This window comes from Pelodiscus sinensis, chromosome 1 (assembly GCF_052426305.1).
Source record: "Pelodiscus sinensis isolate ZL-2025 chromosome 1, ASM5242630v1, whole genome shotgun sequence".
Classification (NCBI taxonomy): Eukaryota; Metazoa; Chordata; order Testudines; family Trionychidae; genus Pelodiscus; species Pelodiscus sinensis.
The window spans coordinates 306,178,149-306,194,592 of record NC_143052.1 but is presented as its reverse complement, the minus strand read 5'-3'; the positions used below and the strand labels follow the sequence as shown (position 1 = coordinate 306,194,592).

Below are 16,444 nucleotides of genomic sequence, written 5' to 3'. Positions count from 1 at the left end.
TAGGTGTTCGGTCTGGGCTGATGGATTGATGTGAAAGCTTATCTACAATAGGAAATGCAGATGAACTTACTATTTGAATTTATTTTATCAAGAGAATTCCTAAGTTTAAAACATAAAGAAAAACAAAATTTGAAAAGGCTATACATACATTATTAATTGGAAGTGTGAGAAATATAAATATTATTCTATACATGTAAGAATAATCATACTCACTAAATCTCTATTTTCACTTTCTAATACAGGTAGCAAAATAACTGCATGTAAAGCAGCAAACTTTCAAATTGGCTTCCACAGAGAATGCGAAATTGCATGCCCAAATTTTAGCTTGCAGTGTTTTGTTTTGGCCTTCTAGTAATTTTCAGCTCTTTGCACTCTGGGCAGAAACACTGCTCCATCCCAATTTATTTCGGCTCCCAGTGATTTTTTTAGCACTTAGCATGCAGGGCAGAAAGCTAGTTCTATCACAATTGATTTAAGCTCTGATGGAGTATTTAAAATAACATAAAGGTTCCTAATGATGCCTATTTAACTTTTCCTTTTAACTTTCTTTCTCTCTGTGTGTGTGTGTGTGTGTGTGTGTGTGTGTGTGTGTGTGTGTGTCTCACAGACCCTAGGATGAGGGTCTTCACCTTCTGCCTGGGATACCTGTCCTCACCCATCTTACTTTCATAGGGCTGTCGCATTCCAGCCCTGGTTTAGTGAGGTACTTTCAGCTGAGGGTGACCCCCTTATATGGGACAGCTTAAGCACAGTCTTGCAATAATGCAAATAACATTGGTAACAACATTTCACTATCCCTGAATTCAGTAGTGAAGATATCTAAGCAGAATAGGTGTGTGCTTATAAATAGAATTTGTTCTGGAAATCTCTTCACCTCCTAGCTAGCTGCCTGTCAGAATTCATTTAGATACTTACACAGCTGACAAAAAGATATCCATAATCAGAACTGACTTTCTTTTGTAGTAAGCCAGCATAATTCAGTCCTTTACCTTTGAAATGCAAGTAATCTCAGTAGCCAAGAGACCTTTCTTGACAAGCAGAATGGAAGACAATAAAGGATAATGGTCGCTGCGGCTGCTGTAGCCTTCTAGCCAAGGGCACCATTTCGAGCGCTTAGGGAAGGCAGCAGCCCTGTGCTCTGGGACATGGCTAGCTTTTCATCCTGTTCCCCAGAGGCTAAGGGAGTGAGGGGAAAGTGCTTACATTCTGTGCATTCCTCTCACACCTGGCTGGTGAGCTCCCTTCACCTGCCAGGTGTGAGAGGAATGAACAGAATATAAGCACTTTCCCCTTACTCCCTTAGGCTGTGTCTACACTGGGCCACTTATTCCGGAAAAGCAGCCGCTTTTCCAGAATAAGCTGCGAGCTGTCTACACTGGCCGCTTGCTTTTCCGGAAAAGCAACGACGCTCTATTGTACAAAATCAGCCGCTATTCCGGAAAAACTATTCTGCTCCCGCTCGGGCATAAGTCCTTATTCCGGAACACTGTTCCAGAAAAGGGCCAGTGTAGACAGCCCAGTAATCTTTTCCGGAAAAAAGCCCCGATCGCAAAAATGGCGATCGGGGCTCTTTTCCGGAAAAGCGCGTCTACATTGGCCACAGACGCTTTTCCGGAAAAAGGGCTTTTCCGGAAAAGCAGCCTGCCAATGTAGACGCTCCTTTTCCGGAAAAACTGAAAACGGAATAGTATTCCGTTTTAAGCATTTCCGGAAAAAGGTGCCAGTGTAGACGTAGCCTTAGTGTCTGGGGAATGGGATGAAAAAGTAGCCACGTCCCAGAGCGGCTGGCCCTAAACCTGTGCTGCCACACCTGTTCTCTGTCAAGGGGGTTTATAATTCTGTTGTAACAAAGGTTACCAAACAAACAAAACCCCACCTTAAATCAGTGCTCAACCTCCCCCCCATCCCCCCGTTCAAAGCCACCCATCCCAGGAGTCTTTGGCATTCCAGCTCCTGGCAGTTTCCTCCTCCACTGGCTCCACTCCCCTTCTGGGAATGCCTACCCAGCAAAGAGAAACCCGTGGCTGGTCTGTGCTAGCTAACTCAGGCTTATGGGGCTGTTTCATTGCTATGTGTACTTCTGGGCTCTGTCAATGGGACCCTCCCACCTCACGGGGTCCTAAAGCCTGGATGTGGGCATCTACACAATGATGAAACAGCCCCACAGCCTGTATTGGCTAGCATGGGCCAGTTGTACATTTTTCTTTGATGTGTAGATGTACCCATTGAGGCAGCAGCTGCTGGGTTGCTTCCTTAAGCTCCTGACCCCCTTGTTCCAGGCAGGGCCGGATTAAGGGGGGGGGGCTAGCTGGGCAGCTGCCTGGGGCGCCAATCTATGTGGGGCACCTGATGGCAGCTGTAAGGGGTGCTGCGCGCGGGCTGGGGCCCCACAGTGCCCCTTAGAGCTGCCATCAGGCGACGCGCCCGATTGCAGCTGTAAGGTGTTCAGCACGCCAGGAGATGGGGCCGCGCACGTGTTGCACGCCTGCTGCCCGGGGCAGAGGAATGGCTCGAGCTGACCCTGGTTCCAGGGACCCACCGCCAGAGTTAGCTCCACTGCAGCATGGCTTTGTTGCTCAGGATTCAGCTGACTCAATCCTTCATTTTCCTAGTTCCTCCTAGCAACTGTGGGGCAGGTGTAGCCCAAGTCTTCTTTAATTTAGCTGGATTAAGCGCACCTGCTCCAGCTGGGCTCAGTCTCTCCACAGGGACCCAGGATGAATTTATGACCTAGCAAAAGCTGTGCATCTCATTCTAGTCATTGAATAGGTACTCTCACTGCACACCATGTATATCTTACACCAGATAGATTCAGACAAAATACCAACTATATTAATTGACATTCAAAGCGGCTGACTCAACTAGAGGTGCTATTGCTAACTGAGCAAAATTAGTATAAATTTCCATTCTGGATGTATAGTAAAGAGGGCAGGAATATGGGGAAATTAAAAATGGAGGCAAGAGGATTTTCTCCCATCCTTTCTGAAAATAATATTTCTTAGAATTCTCAGTCATGCTCCCTCTCTTGAAAGCCACCCTTGTTTGCTTTCTGAGTTAGGTATAAGTCTACGTAGTACGCAAAGATTATAAAAAGTCATTTTGAGACAAATTCTGACACTTGCACATGTAGAGGAAATACTAACGGGTAGGAGAGGGGGAATTCATGCTGATGTGAGCGATCTGTTTTGTAAAATAAGTTTTGCAGGGTTCCAAGAAAATAGGGTTATTGTAGTCAACAGGCCAGTCTCCTGTCAGCCCTTGGAATTAATTATGTCAATTTTTTTTACTATATACTAAGAAGTTTTGTGGAATGATTCACTTGTTCTCAGAACTGCCAGTGGGAGTAAAAGGGGCAGTTGCCTTGGGGCCCGGTGATTCTAAAGAGCCTGGGACATTCACTGCTTCTGCCAGCACAGTAGCAGCGGTGGCTGGGAGGCCAGGGCCCTTTAGAAGAGATGCCAGAGTGCCATATGGCTCACTCCAGAAGCCTGCACTGTGTTCTCCAGCTGGCTTTGATGGCAGTTGGGAGGAGGAGGTGCCACGCTGTCTGGGTGGTGCTGGGGGCTGGCTGCCCTGACCCAGCCCCTTCTGCCTGAGGCTCACCCCTTCTGGGAGTATGAAGCCACCCCTCCCCCACATTCCTCAGGGGACCGGTGACCCTGTCGGCTCCCTGGCTTGTCTTCTCTGCATTTTGGGGGGCAGGTTTTAAGTTGTTTTTTTGTTTGTTGCTATTGAGCAAACTATAAGTCAGGGAGGGGTGATGTGTGGGGCAAGAAGGAACATGACAGACCAGAGCTTCTGGGTGACCCAGAGGCGCTTGTGGGGGCCTGGCAACCAGCAGCAAGAACGGAGTAAGTGGAGCAATGGAGCCCTAGCTCTCTCCCCCAGCTCCCAGCTGCGTCTCTGGGGGGACGACCACCCCCCGCGCTCACTGGTGGGAAACAGAACAACATGGCTAGAAGAGGGGGAAGTGCAGAGGGCTGCGTTTGTGTTGTTCTTCTTCCTCTTGGGCAGAGGGGGAATTGTCTCGGCCCTCTCTCAGGCTACAGGTGGCTTGGGAAGGTGTCATGGGGCAGTCACATGGCCGGTGACCCCCTTGTGTCCTTCCTCACCAGTCACCCCTGCTGTAAGTGGTACATTTTCAGCATAGCAAATACCACCTTCTAATTTAGATGCAAAATGTCAATGTCAGTCTTCTATAATTCTAAGCAAAAAGGTGCATAAAACTTCACAGATGATCTAATTTAATTGATCTCTGCCTTGTCCTTTATTTATCCTGTTTTTGTCTTGTACATTCAGCACTTTGGTTACTAATGTGAAATCTTCCTGAGAGTAATAAATGTTTTTTTGGTATTTTCTGTTTGTTTCATGACAGAAACGACATAAGGCAGACAGTACAGTAAACAAAAAGAAAACAGTAGGTAAGATCCTAATGTAGTTTCATTTTTCTTTAGCTGAATATTATGCAGTAGGTATGGCCAGATGCAAATGTATAGTGAGAATGAATACTTTTAAAACTTATCATGTTAATCATGTATTATCTTCTGATCCTATAAAAGCTAGAAAACTAGAGGAAAATGTAAATACAGGCAGTCCCCGAGTTACGCGGATCCGACTTAGGTCGGATCCGCAGTTACGAACGGGGCACTTCCTCTCCCTGGTCTCGAGCAGACCAGGGAGAGGAAGCAAAGCGGCGGCGGAACGCGCGGCCAGCTGACAGCCCAGACGCGTCTGGGCTGTCAGCTGGCCGCGCGCTCCACTCCGCTCTGCTCCCCTCCCCCCCCCCTGCAGACCAGGGGGAGGGGGAGCAGAGCGGAGCAGAGCAGAGCGGCGGAACGCGCAGCCAGCTGACAGCCCAGAAGCGTCTGGGCTGTCAGCTGGCCGCGCGTTCTGCCGCTCTGCTCTCCTCCGCTCTGCTCTCCTCCGCTCTGCTCCGCTCCGCTCCCCCTCCCCCTCCCCCTGGTCTGCAGACCAGGGGGAGAGGGAGCAGAGCGGAGCACGCGGCCAGCTGACAGCCCAGACGCGTCTGGGCTGTCAGCTGGCCGCGCGTTCCGCCGCTCTGCTGTGCTCCGCTCTGCTCCCCCTCCCCCGATCTGCAGGGGGGGGGGAGCAGAGCGGAGCACGCGGCCAGCTGACAGCCCAGATGCGTCTGAGCTGTCAGCTGGCCGCGCGTTCTGCCGCTCTGCTCTGCTCCGCTCTGCTCCCCCTCCCCCTGGTCTGCAAACCATGGGGGGGGGGGGGGGAAGCAGAGCGGAGCACGCGGCCAGCTGACAGCCCAGACGCGTCTGGGCTGTCAGCTGGCCGCGCGTTCCGCCGCTCTGCTCTACTCTGCTCCCCCTCCCCCTGGTCTGCAGACCAGGGGGACGGGGAGCAAAGCAGAGCAAAGCCACGGAGCCCGAGGGCAGCAGGATAGCCACGGCGCGTCTGGGCTGTCCCGCTGCCCCCGTGCTCCGCGGCTTTGCTCCGGACGCCTGTGGTACAGCAGCTGGGGCGCTGCCGGTTGGTCCCGTAGCGCCGCTCTGGGTGCCACTGGACCAACCCAGCAGCACCCCAGCTGCTCTGCCCCAGGTGTCCCCTAGTCAGCAGCTGCTGAAAATAACCAGTGGCTGACTACAGGAAGCCCCTGCCCCGGGCTTCCTGGAATCAGCCGCTGATCAGTTTCAGCAGCAGCTGACTTGGGGATGCCTGGGGTTCTTAAGTTGAATCTGTATGTAAATCAGAACTGGCGTCCAGATTCAGCCACTGTTGAAACTGATTAGTTTCAGCAGCGGCTGAATCTGGACGCCAGTTCCGACTTACATACAGATTCAACTTAAGAACAAACCTACAGTCCCTATCTTGTACGTAACCCAGGGACTGCCTGTACATGACTGTTTGAATGCTAGGTGCTGATAATTAGTCATCCACAATTTTTTGTCTTGCATTATGAATGATAATATGATGAACTTGGTATTTGTTGATGCAAGCCTTTCTGTTGCTATGTCAGTTCATCTATAATATATTTTAAAAATGAAAAAATATGAGCACTACTTTGTCTGCATTTATTTCAAATAGAAGAAGTGTTTAAGTGAAATCACTGTGTCACTGACCTTGGAAGTCAAGCCTGGGTGAGAAGCACCCCTCTGCCACAGCAGCCAGGCGTTTTCCTAGGCAGCCTCTATGCTGCACCAGGCAGCATCCCAATGTCCAAAAGAGGCTCTGGCTCTGCCCTTTCTGCTCCCTGGCCAGACCAGCTGCTGGAGGGTGGGTGGCACTTGACTCTGTATGACTCCTTAATGCATCACTTAAATGGCATCACTTATCTTTGGAATATCCTGCATAAAAAAAAATCCTCATGTTCTTTTTTACACAGTTAGGTGTCTTTCTAAAATGTAAATATCCTAAAAATGTTTTCATGAGATAAGAATCTGTAAACACATTTAGAAACAACAATTATGGTTTAATACCTAAACAGATGTCATCCTCTTTGACACTTTTGGTGACAATTCTCTGCTTTTTTAGTTACCAACCAGAGCAGTTTTAATAAGCATGTGAATAATCATTCTTCACTCATCATGTGTATGAAACTAATGGAAATGTCTCCTTACCTTCACTAAAGATGAAGGCAAGTGTGTAATAATCTAAAACTATATATAATTATAATAAAATGATTAATAACCACTTTTGCATCACTATTTATGTCTGTTCCTCAACACAATTGAGCCCTCATTTCTAACCCACAATATTACATACAAGTGGGGTTACAGTTAATTTGTACCTCCCAGCCTACTAGAGATCTTCAGTTCTCTAGGAACTTAATACCATCACTGAGAATTTAGGAATGGCTTAGCAAGGAAGCCTGAAGCTAAGCTAACTAGGGCTGTGGAGTTTAGCTTCAGCCTTGTAGACTTAAAACTCTGCAACTGAATCACCATCTCTGTAGAGAGTAGCAGGAGTGGACCTTTAGCTAGTATAACCTCCAGTGTCAGAAGGGACTTTTAATTAACTGGGATTTTCAGCTACATGAATTTAGGAAAATCAAGGTTGCACTATATTGAGGGAGGTTTTAGAAGTGACACAAATTTTTATTTTTTTAAAACCTACAAACACCATGGGTGTGTCTAGACTACATGCCTCCTTCGACGGAGGCACGTAGATTAGCCAGATCGGAAGAGGGAAATGAAGCCGCGATTAAAATAATCGCGGCTTCATTTAAATTTAAATGGCTGCCCTGATCTGCCGATCAGCTGTTTGTCGGCAGATCGGGGCAGTCTGGACGCGATGCGCCGACAAAGAAGCCTTTCTTCATCGGCACAGGTAAGCCTTCATCGGCACAGGTAAGCCATCGACACGAGGCTTACCTGTGCCGATGAAGAAAGGCTTCTTTGTCGGCGCATCGCGTCCAGACTGCCCCGATCTGCCGACAAACAGCTGATCGGCAGATCAGGGCAGCCATTTAAATTTAAATGAAGCCGCGATTATTTTAATCGCGGCTTCATTTCCCTCTTCCGATCTGGCTAATCTACATGCCTCCGTCGAAGGAGGCATGTAGTCTAGACACACCCCATGTGTGCATTTTAGTCTGTCTCCTTTCTTCCCTCATGTTCCCCCAAGGTAATAGTTTGCTTCTTATATTGGCTTCTTGGATATATTTCTGAGATGAGTGAATGAAAAAAAAGAATGAAAATATTCTACATTAATCATTTGGTATAAGTTATTTCTAACTTTGCTACTACCTAGTAGTGTACAACAAATTCTTCCCCAGCAGCATAATGTGTTTTAGGAATAATAATTTTCATATCTCAAATGGACTATAAGACTATGTTATAGTTCAAAATAATGGACATTGAATGAAAGTGGGCCACCTACTGCTTTATGTAAAATGTTTGCAAATTCCAGCAGTATTTCTGGCTGTGTAACCAACTTCAGAATGTTGGGGTGATTTCACAGAAATAGTATGTTCTTTGGATCAGATTCTGCTGTGGGATGTGTATGCCTGGCTCTGATTCCTGTGTGTACTCTCATACATCTCAGGATGAAATTTTTCCTAATTTTTTAAACGTATTTAGAATGGTTTCCCTGCACATTAGTTAATTTGGACCTTGGCATATATGCTTTCTATACTTTAAGTTTTTTGGATAGGGTAAGTCATCTTGATCTTTCATGCGTATTCTAATAACTAAAAACTAATTAAAGTTGATTTTCATTTCAGTTTTAAGAAATGGAATGTGGCAGACCATTATGTGGAAAGAGGTAAAAAAAAAATTTAAATGTTTTGAAAAGATGTACTTTTGATGGAATGATTGGCTAGGATGGTGCAGAGCCAATGACACTGGATTTACACTGCCTAATGAGTTCCCTGTGATGGAGGAATACTTGGCTTCCTGTTCAGGGAAGTATTTTGTGGCTGCTTTGCACTGTAGTAGCAATGCAGAACTCTCAGATGTGGACCCTGGCCAAGATTGTGTCCAATTCATCTGTTTTTGGAACAACAATTGTCCATTTGTTACTTTTATAAAAGCAATTATATGTTACTGATATTACTACAGAGACCAAAACCCTGTGTTGTTTGCTCCTCTGTAGCACATTGCTTTTATTCCAATAATTTAATTTTACTGCAGTGGTGTGGCTATATTAATATTGCTTTTAACAATTTTGTATGTTCTCTGCAGATCTATGGGAATTTTTTCTCAGAAGTCATAGATCCAGCCCATCAAACTTATTTAGGTTCCGTAGGAGCCTAAATGCCTTTGAAGATCTGGGCTTTAGTTAAATATTATTTAACTTTGGTAGCCTCTGGGGCCCAATTAAGGAATTCATATTTTTTGAGCAGAGGTGAAGTGAGGATGTTAAGTGCTCGGGGGCAAAGGAAAAATTTGCGCGCCCAATCATTTGTTATTTGTATCTGTATCTGTTATTTATTTCTAAGTCAGCAAAAAATAAAAACATAAATAACAAAAGAACAAATACTACTACTAATCATTGATACTGGGATTAGTTAGTGGATCAGTTAGTTGATTGTAACTACAAACAAATATAAATTACAGTTTTTATGGTTTACATTCTGTTAAATAATTTTTTTTCTTTAATTTGTTCATATCCCCTTCTCATTAGGTTCATGTCTTTTACTTGAAAAATGTCAAATGCTTAAAATATGTAAGCTTTATAAAACACAAGAGAAATAAATGTTATACAACCTAAATATGAATTTCATCACTATATTTCAATCAAGCATTTAAAACCACTGTTATAGCAAATGTGTAACTTGTTGTTTTAATGAATAAAAGGTAAAAAGATTTTGAGCATATCAAATTTATTGTAAGCAATCTGCAATGCTTGCTAACTGCCTAGTTACTTACCTAGTTAACCTAGTTGTTTTTCATACTATTGCACAGTGATAAACTACATCATAGCTATGGATGTAAGAGAGCAACTTACCTGTTAAAATAACACTTAGAAAAACTTTTAAATAAAAGAAACACACAACACGAGAATTGCCCTCACTTTCTTGAGGGCACTTGTAGCAATAAGTAGCCTAAGGCTGAGGTTACACTGCTAGCGTGGCTTTCTGTCTGTCACAAGGATTTTTTCCTTCAGGCTTCCAAGAGATTCTATCCTTAAGTAAAGGAGAGAGGTCTCTCTGAGCTGCTCTTCCAAATTTCACACAAGCCATTCAATTGAAGCCATAGATGTCAAGATTCAAGGCCAACCTTGTCTTTGGCAGACTGCCTCGCCAGATATTCACTATCACAACATCAGAACACGTATAAGACTTTTAGTTAAGAAAGCCATGTTAATCCCAAGTCTCTGCTAGGACTGGGAGATGTGGGTGACCTATAGAAAACAACAGCATTTTCTTTGGAAAATCCGCAACTAAACGTGGGGAGATCGATCACCTCAGTAATGCCAACTCCTTTAGAACTGATTATCCAGCACCAGCTGAGGCAGAGCGGGTACTGTGTGGACATGTCTGATATATTTTTACCAAAGCTGCTGCCTGCCCAATTCGCAAAAGGAGAAAGGAAACAGGGAGGCCAAAAAGATTGGTTTAGAGCAGTGTTTCTCAATCTTTCTTTATAAAGTATCCTGTTAAAAATATATAAGTATCCGCAGTGCACCCACCCCTCACCCACAGCCAGGTCCCCATAGCACTCTGCTCCAATCCAGTGCCCCTCCCCCAGAGCCAGGCACCCCCAGTCCACTGCTGTAATCTAATGCACCCCACCCCCGAGCCAGGCTCCCCAGTCCCCCCATTCTAACCCAGTGCACCCCTCCCCCCGAACCAGGCACCCCCACTGCTCTAACCCAATGCCCCTCCCCTTCCCCAGAGCCAGGCACTGGACGTATTGTAATCCTGCCTTTGAAGTGCCTGATTCCACCACTGGGCCCTCTCTCAGCAGCTTAACTGCAGGGAGCACCTTGCCTGCCAGCGAAGAATCACTGCAATGCATGGGGCTGTGTGCTCCCACCCCAGCCCATCGCCCCCCCCAGCTTGGCAACTGCCTCCTTGCCCCCCATTGCTACGCCTCTGGTTTTGAGATTAGGTTTTACAACCCTTAGTCACCAAGATAATCTGTACACGTGTAATGAACCCCCGTGAAGAAAGTCAGCACAAGGTCTAGGCATGGCCACAAAAATTCCACTTGAACTCAGGTTTTTTTAAGTATTTAAATTGGACTTCACTGGTGCATAAGCCTTATCCTTACTCTCTGCACAATTGTGAATTTAACTCCAGGTGAATACTCTAATTGTATTTAATGAGGTTTCAAGTCAGACCTTCAGCATTTAGAGAATTTATTATAAATCTATATTTACCAGAAAGTCCAAAATAGCTCTTTGAGCTTCATTCTGGTAAGTGATAAATAATGCACATACCTTGTAACTTTCTGAGAAGGACTTTGAAAACCAAATCAGGTAATTAAACCCATAAAATTAAATTTAACAAAAGTAAGACTGTGGTGAAAACCAATGAATCCCAGGAAATGTAAAGCAGAAGTTGAGCTGTGCCACCGTATCTTACTTTTTCTACCAGATTGTGAATTAGAAATGGCACATAAGGCTGAATATGGAGGTATTACAGTCTTCACGTTATTTAAACAAAGATTCTTGAATATAAGAAACAAAGATTCTTGATTATTGTGTTTCATTTTGAGTCATGAGAATTCCAGTTATACATTATTTTGTCATAATTCCTCAGTTGTGTTTAGCACATCACCCTATTAAAATATCAGAACTGATTTTGTTGGAAGTTATTAGATCTCATCTTTCTATCATTGAGGTCTGTGGGAATTTTGCTAGTGACTTCAGTGGAAATAGGGTCAGGCTCAATTTCTCCAATTAAGTTTATTATTCTAACAAAGAAACGTGCTATCTATTTTTGGAAACTGCTTGACTTTGCAGGGTCCCTTCTGACAATAGGATTATGTTTTGATGTTCAAACTCAATCCAGAAGTAAATAATTTGTATGTACATTGACAGATGACATATAAGCTCCTAAACAATTTCATTGTGCCTAGGCCAGAGAACTGTTAAACACCCGCCACAGACACTGAAGGAAGTAGGAGTTGTTGGTGCTCAGTATCTCTAGGAATAAGGACTATAACATTTAATCAGGCGACATGTGGGAAGTGAAACATGGTTGGGAATGTTCAAAGCATCTACTGCTAGTTCGTGAGCACCTGCTGATATTTAATGCTACTAGTGCTTAAGATGAAAAGCATCTAATGAGAGATGACAAGCACAAAGTTCAAGTAAGAGGAGAGTAGCATGTTGGTGAGTAGCGAAAAAACATGGAACCAAGAAATAAAAGGGACGAGAAGAAATCAGCGGAAGAGTAAAACAGAAGATACGTAACAGATGAGGTAGAGACAAAAGGAACGATAAGAATATTTCTCTTATCGTCCATCTGGGAAAGCATCTCTTATCAAGAAGAGCCACTGCCTATGACAAGCTATTTCAGATAATGGAAGGAGTGACAGGGATGGCCTAAATCAATTTATCTAAAGTAAGGAGAAAATGAGACTGGAAATTTAGTTTTGAAGTTATGATGTGTTTTTTGCCTGTGATGGACATTATTTCCCTTCATTAAATGCGTGAAATGAGCCCTGATGAGCCTTTGTAAGATACAAAACTCTTCCTCTCTTTGTGAAGCAAATAATTAACAAATTAATAATCCAGATGAGCAATCTGTGTTCGTTTTCTCTTCTTCCTTGCTGCTGCACTCCTGCCCCAATATCAATAGGTGGCAGTAGGAGACATTGTGAAGGTCACCAATGGGCAGCATCTTCCAGCAGACATGATCATTATATCTTCCAGGTCAGCTATGAATGGATGTGGCATGATGTTTCTGCTGAACTGAGGTTTTAAAGACATTATTTTTGTCATTAGGACATACACATTTAAAGAATCTTATCTGCCAATTTCCTCTTTTCCTCTCAGTGTGAACTGGATAACAATATTTCTATCTCAAAAAGAGATGTTTGCCTTATCAGGGAAAAACATCCTATTAGCAACACTCTCATTTCATTTGCACTGTGAATAACTTCTCAAGTGCAGCCAGGAGAGATCATGTTCAGATTGGTGGTGTTTGAAACTGAGTTCACTATAGCACTTTGGGAAATTGGGTGTGTCAGATTTGTAGGGAGGAAAGTTGATATGACAAAAGCTGAGTGCAGTCAAATTGCTCAGTGATTTGTGAAAGGCCTCTCACTTCTAAAAGGTCTTCATTGCTTTAAACAATTTTTTTTTACTTCATTGTAACTGATAAGCATGAGCTTTCTTGAAATAAAAACACAGTGAAGACCCAGCATTTTAGATTTACCGTGAGGTAAATCACTGAGGTCAAGAATGGGGAAGAGCTGTTCAGCTCATGATAGAAGAAAAGTGTCTTGACCTCACTGTGTTTTTTACCTCAGGACTGCTCCTGTATTTACTCATTCCAGGGTAGAAAACACACCTTTTTTTTTTAGCAGTGAAAGAAAAGCCTTTGTGGGATTTTGCAGCTAAGTGATCTTTGATGGTGATCAAAATGGTGTATCTTTAGTTTTGTTTCCTTTTATTCAATTGAAAAAATTCCTGCAGATTCCCCCCAAGCTTAGTGCCCTCCTCCATACTTGTGCCTTCTTCTTCCACTGCAATGTTAATTCAAGTTATGTATGCTCTGGTAAAGATAGATATCAAAATGTAAAAATTAAGATCTGAAATTTCAGAAGTGATTAGAGATTTGGGGTGCTTCAGTTTTAGGGTGCCCAAATGAAATTCCATAAGGTGTCCTGAGTGTGCCTAATAAGTCTGGGAAATATTGTCCTTTTCATTATGACTCAAGTTGAGCACCAAAAAACTAAGGTACCCAAATACCTTTTTATTTCTGAGATTTAGTCAAAAAATTAAAATAAGATTTATTTAAATAAAAGCCCCACATTATTAATGATTATTTATTACTAGCCTAGTGGCTCCCAAATTTAAGTTCAGGTCGGAGATACAACCACACTCTAATCATAATGGTAATTTCCAGTTCTGAGGGATACTAATTCGACCTTGGGATTTGTCCCCCAACATTTTATATTTAAACTTTGTCTCCCACTTACCTGCTTCATTGGAATTTAAATCTTTAGCTACATGGGCCAAATTATTCTCTCAGTGCCACGCAAATAACCCCAGTGATATAAGAGAGCTTACACTGGTATAACTGAGGCTGTGTCTATACTACAAAGAAAAGTCAGAAAAAGATATGCAAACCGCAATTTGCGTATCTTTTTCCACTTTTCTTCTGAAAGAGGCTTTTCCGACATTTCGTCCGTCTACATGGGGCCAGATATCAGAAAAAAACCCTCTTTCGGAACATCCCTTCTTCCTCGTAAAACGAGGTTTACAGGGATGCTGAAAAATGCATCTACTTTTCCAATTTATTTTTTTGGAAAAGCAGACGCATTCCTTGGAAGTGGCAGTGCTTTTCCGGAATATTTCCAGTATCCCTAGAAAAGCTCTGTAGTCTAGACGTACCCTTGAGGGTAGAATTTGGCCCTGCGTATGCTGTTTAATTTATGAAATGCTTTGCTTTTAGTACTGGCCATTTCTGTTGTGGTTTTGCTTTTACCATCATTGATTTCTTATGTACACAACATTTCTTTGAGATGATAATACTAATAAAAAAGCCCTCAGTTCACCAGAAAGCTTTGCATGCTCTGCAAGGATGGATTGTTTGGTTTGTATTCAGTATGTGCTATGTTAAGTGCTTGTGTGTACATGTGCATAGGCACATTGTTTTGACTGTTAAAATTATTGTCTATTATTTTGATTGTTTACATAAAGATGACATTCAAGGAATGTTACAGACAGAAGACATTTTTAAGGAGAAAAAAAGACCAAAAGCAATTAACAGTTATATTTGGATCAAATTTACATTGGATATAAAAGACATTTTTAGGTATATCTACAGATGTGAAAAATTGACTATAAAACTTTATTGGCTTGTGATATACGTGCTGCATTTGATCTATTATCTGTTATTCAGTGAATTTGCTGTTCATAACACAATCAAAATATGGACCATTGTGATTTGTATAATAGAGTGTCCATTGGATTTGATCTATTAGTTTGACCAGAGGTGGGGAGCTGAGAACTTGTGCGCCAGCTCCCAGTGCTGTCTGAAGTTTGAAAGAAAGTTTATTTCTCTGGAAACCACATATATCTCTGTGTACACGGCTATATCTGCATAGCTGCCTCTGTCTGGTGGGTGTCTAGCAGTCAGGAAAATGGCAGCAATACTAGGGTTAATTTAAATCTGATTGCCTCGGGAGGTATAGGACAGTGTCTCAGTGAACAGAATATATAGAAAGTAGTCTGCAAAAAATGGAAGATTAAATGCATATTTGGGTCCAAGTGGGAAGTGAATTCCTTCATTGTGATTCATAGCCATGGTGTGCCTTAAGTCAAGATGTCTTTTTCAAAGATACACTCTAACTGAAAAGGAATTATTTTGGGGGAATTTTATGACTTGTGTTATAAAGGGAATCAGATGATCACAGTGATCCCTTCAGGTCTTGAAGTGTATGAATTTATGAATTACAGAACATGATAAATGTGTACAAAATACTGAGAAACATTCTAATACTCCTTAGGTGTACCCTAAGAGTAGGCACTGTGTGAAAGCAGTATCATTGTGCACTTGAAATTGACCCATATTTAACTGTCTCCTACCCTCGGACAAACTGTTCCAACCAGGAAGAGAAGTAATTTTTATAAGCCAAGGCTGTGTGAGATGTGTAAGGACACAAATATTCTAATAGCACCTTTTGACACTAACTCCCATTCCAGATACCTCTCTGTGACTCCAACTACAGTACACCTGCAGAGAAATCTCCACAAGTTTGGGGGGCACTAGAATCTGGGAACTGGAACATCAGTACCCTCTGCCACCCTTACAGTTATTTTCATTGGTGAAAACCTATAGCCAGATTTGGCTCCATGGGGAAAATATACAAAGATATGTTGGGGCTGTTGCTTAATTGTCCTTAATACCTTTGAAAATCTCTCCTGTTTTAATGTTGCTATTGTTTTCCAGCATTCTTGCTGAACAAATTTTGGAAGGAAATTCTAGAAGGAGAACTTGTCAATAAAGCGAAATAGCCAAACTATTAAATAATGTGAATAATTGAAGCAGAGGTTCTTTAAAATTTTCTGGAAGTGATATGTATTTTGTTAAACCTCCTTGTTTTTGCTAGATAGCATATATACTGATAAAAGTGTTTTAGATAGCATATATGCTGAGAAGTGTTTTTTAAAGAAATAATTTGTCATTTTTAAGTGAAGTAATTTTCAAAAGGATTTTTTTTAAAATGGCACTTGGTGTTATACTCTCTCAGAATTGAACTTTTTGCCATACAATGTATTGAGAATAGTTACACTTGGGTACTTTCAAAGCACAAGTAAGGCTCAATATAATTTTTATAAAATGTTTAATCATAAAAATGTTACTGTGTTTTCTTCAGTGAACCTCAGGCAATGTGCTACATTGAAACATCTAATCTTGATGGGGAGACTAATCTTAAAATACGACAGGTAAAATCACATTTATTTTGTTAGTGTATAATATTAACCAGGTGGGGTTGGAAGCCTTGTTGAGCAGTTAAGAAAGGGATCAGGGTGAGGAAATCTGGATTCTAAATGAAGCTGTATAACTCTTGGCTACTTAGCTATGCTTGCACTGCCAGTTTCTGAATCTGTTCAGTGGAGGTAATGCTTGCTGTAGAGGTATGTTGAGAGACTAAATTGAAGTGGTCCAGAGGATCTAAACATGAGAATGGACATGAGGAAGATCCATAAGCACTAGGCATATAATGCTTATGCCTAATGTGGCCTTCAACAAATGCTTAACTTCTCTGCCTCATTTTCCTCTTCTCTAGTAACAGCAGTATTATTCCCACCACTGCTGAAATTACATGCTTGTTAAGTACTTTAAACATGG

General features: G+C 42.6%; 1 protein-coding gene across 1 annotated transcript in view; it reads left to right on the top strand.

Moving 5' to 3' along the window:
* The window catches only part of ATP8A2 (ATPase phospholipid transporting 8A2), a 554,076-nt gene that overhangs the window by 38,614 nt on the left and 499,018 nt on the right, over window positions 1–16,444 (top strand). The window contains exons 4-7 of the mRNA XM_014581486.4: window positions 4,376–4,421; window positions 8,192–8,232; window positions 12,221–12,294; window positions 15,969–16,038. Of these exons, the coding sequence (XP_014436972.2) occupies window positions 4,376–4,421; window positions 8,192–8,232; window positions 12,221–12,294; window positions 15,969–16,038 (231 nt within the window). The remainder of the gene's footprint in view (window positions 1–4,375; window positions 4,422–8,191; window positions 8,233–12,220; window positions 12,295–15,968; window positions 16,039–16,444) is intronic.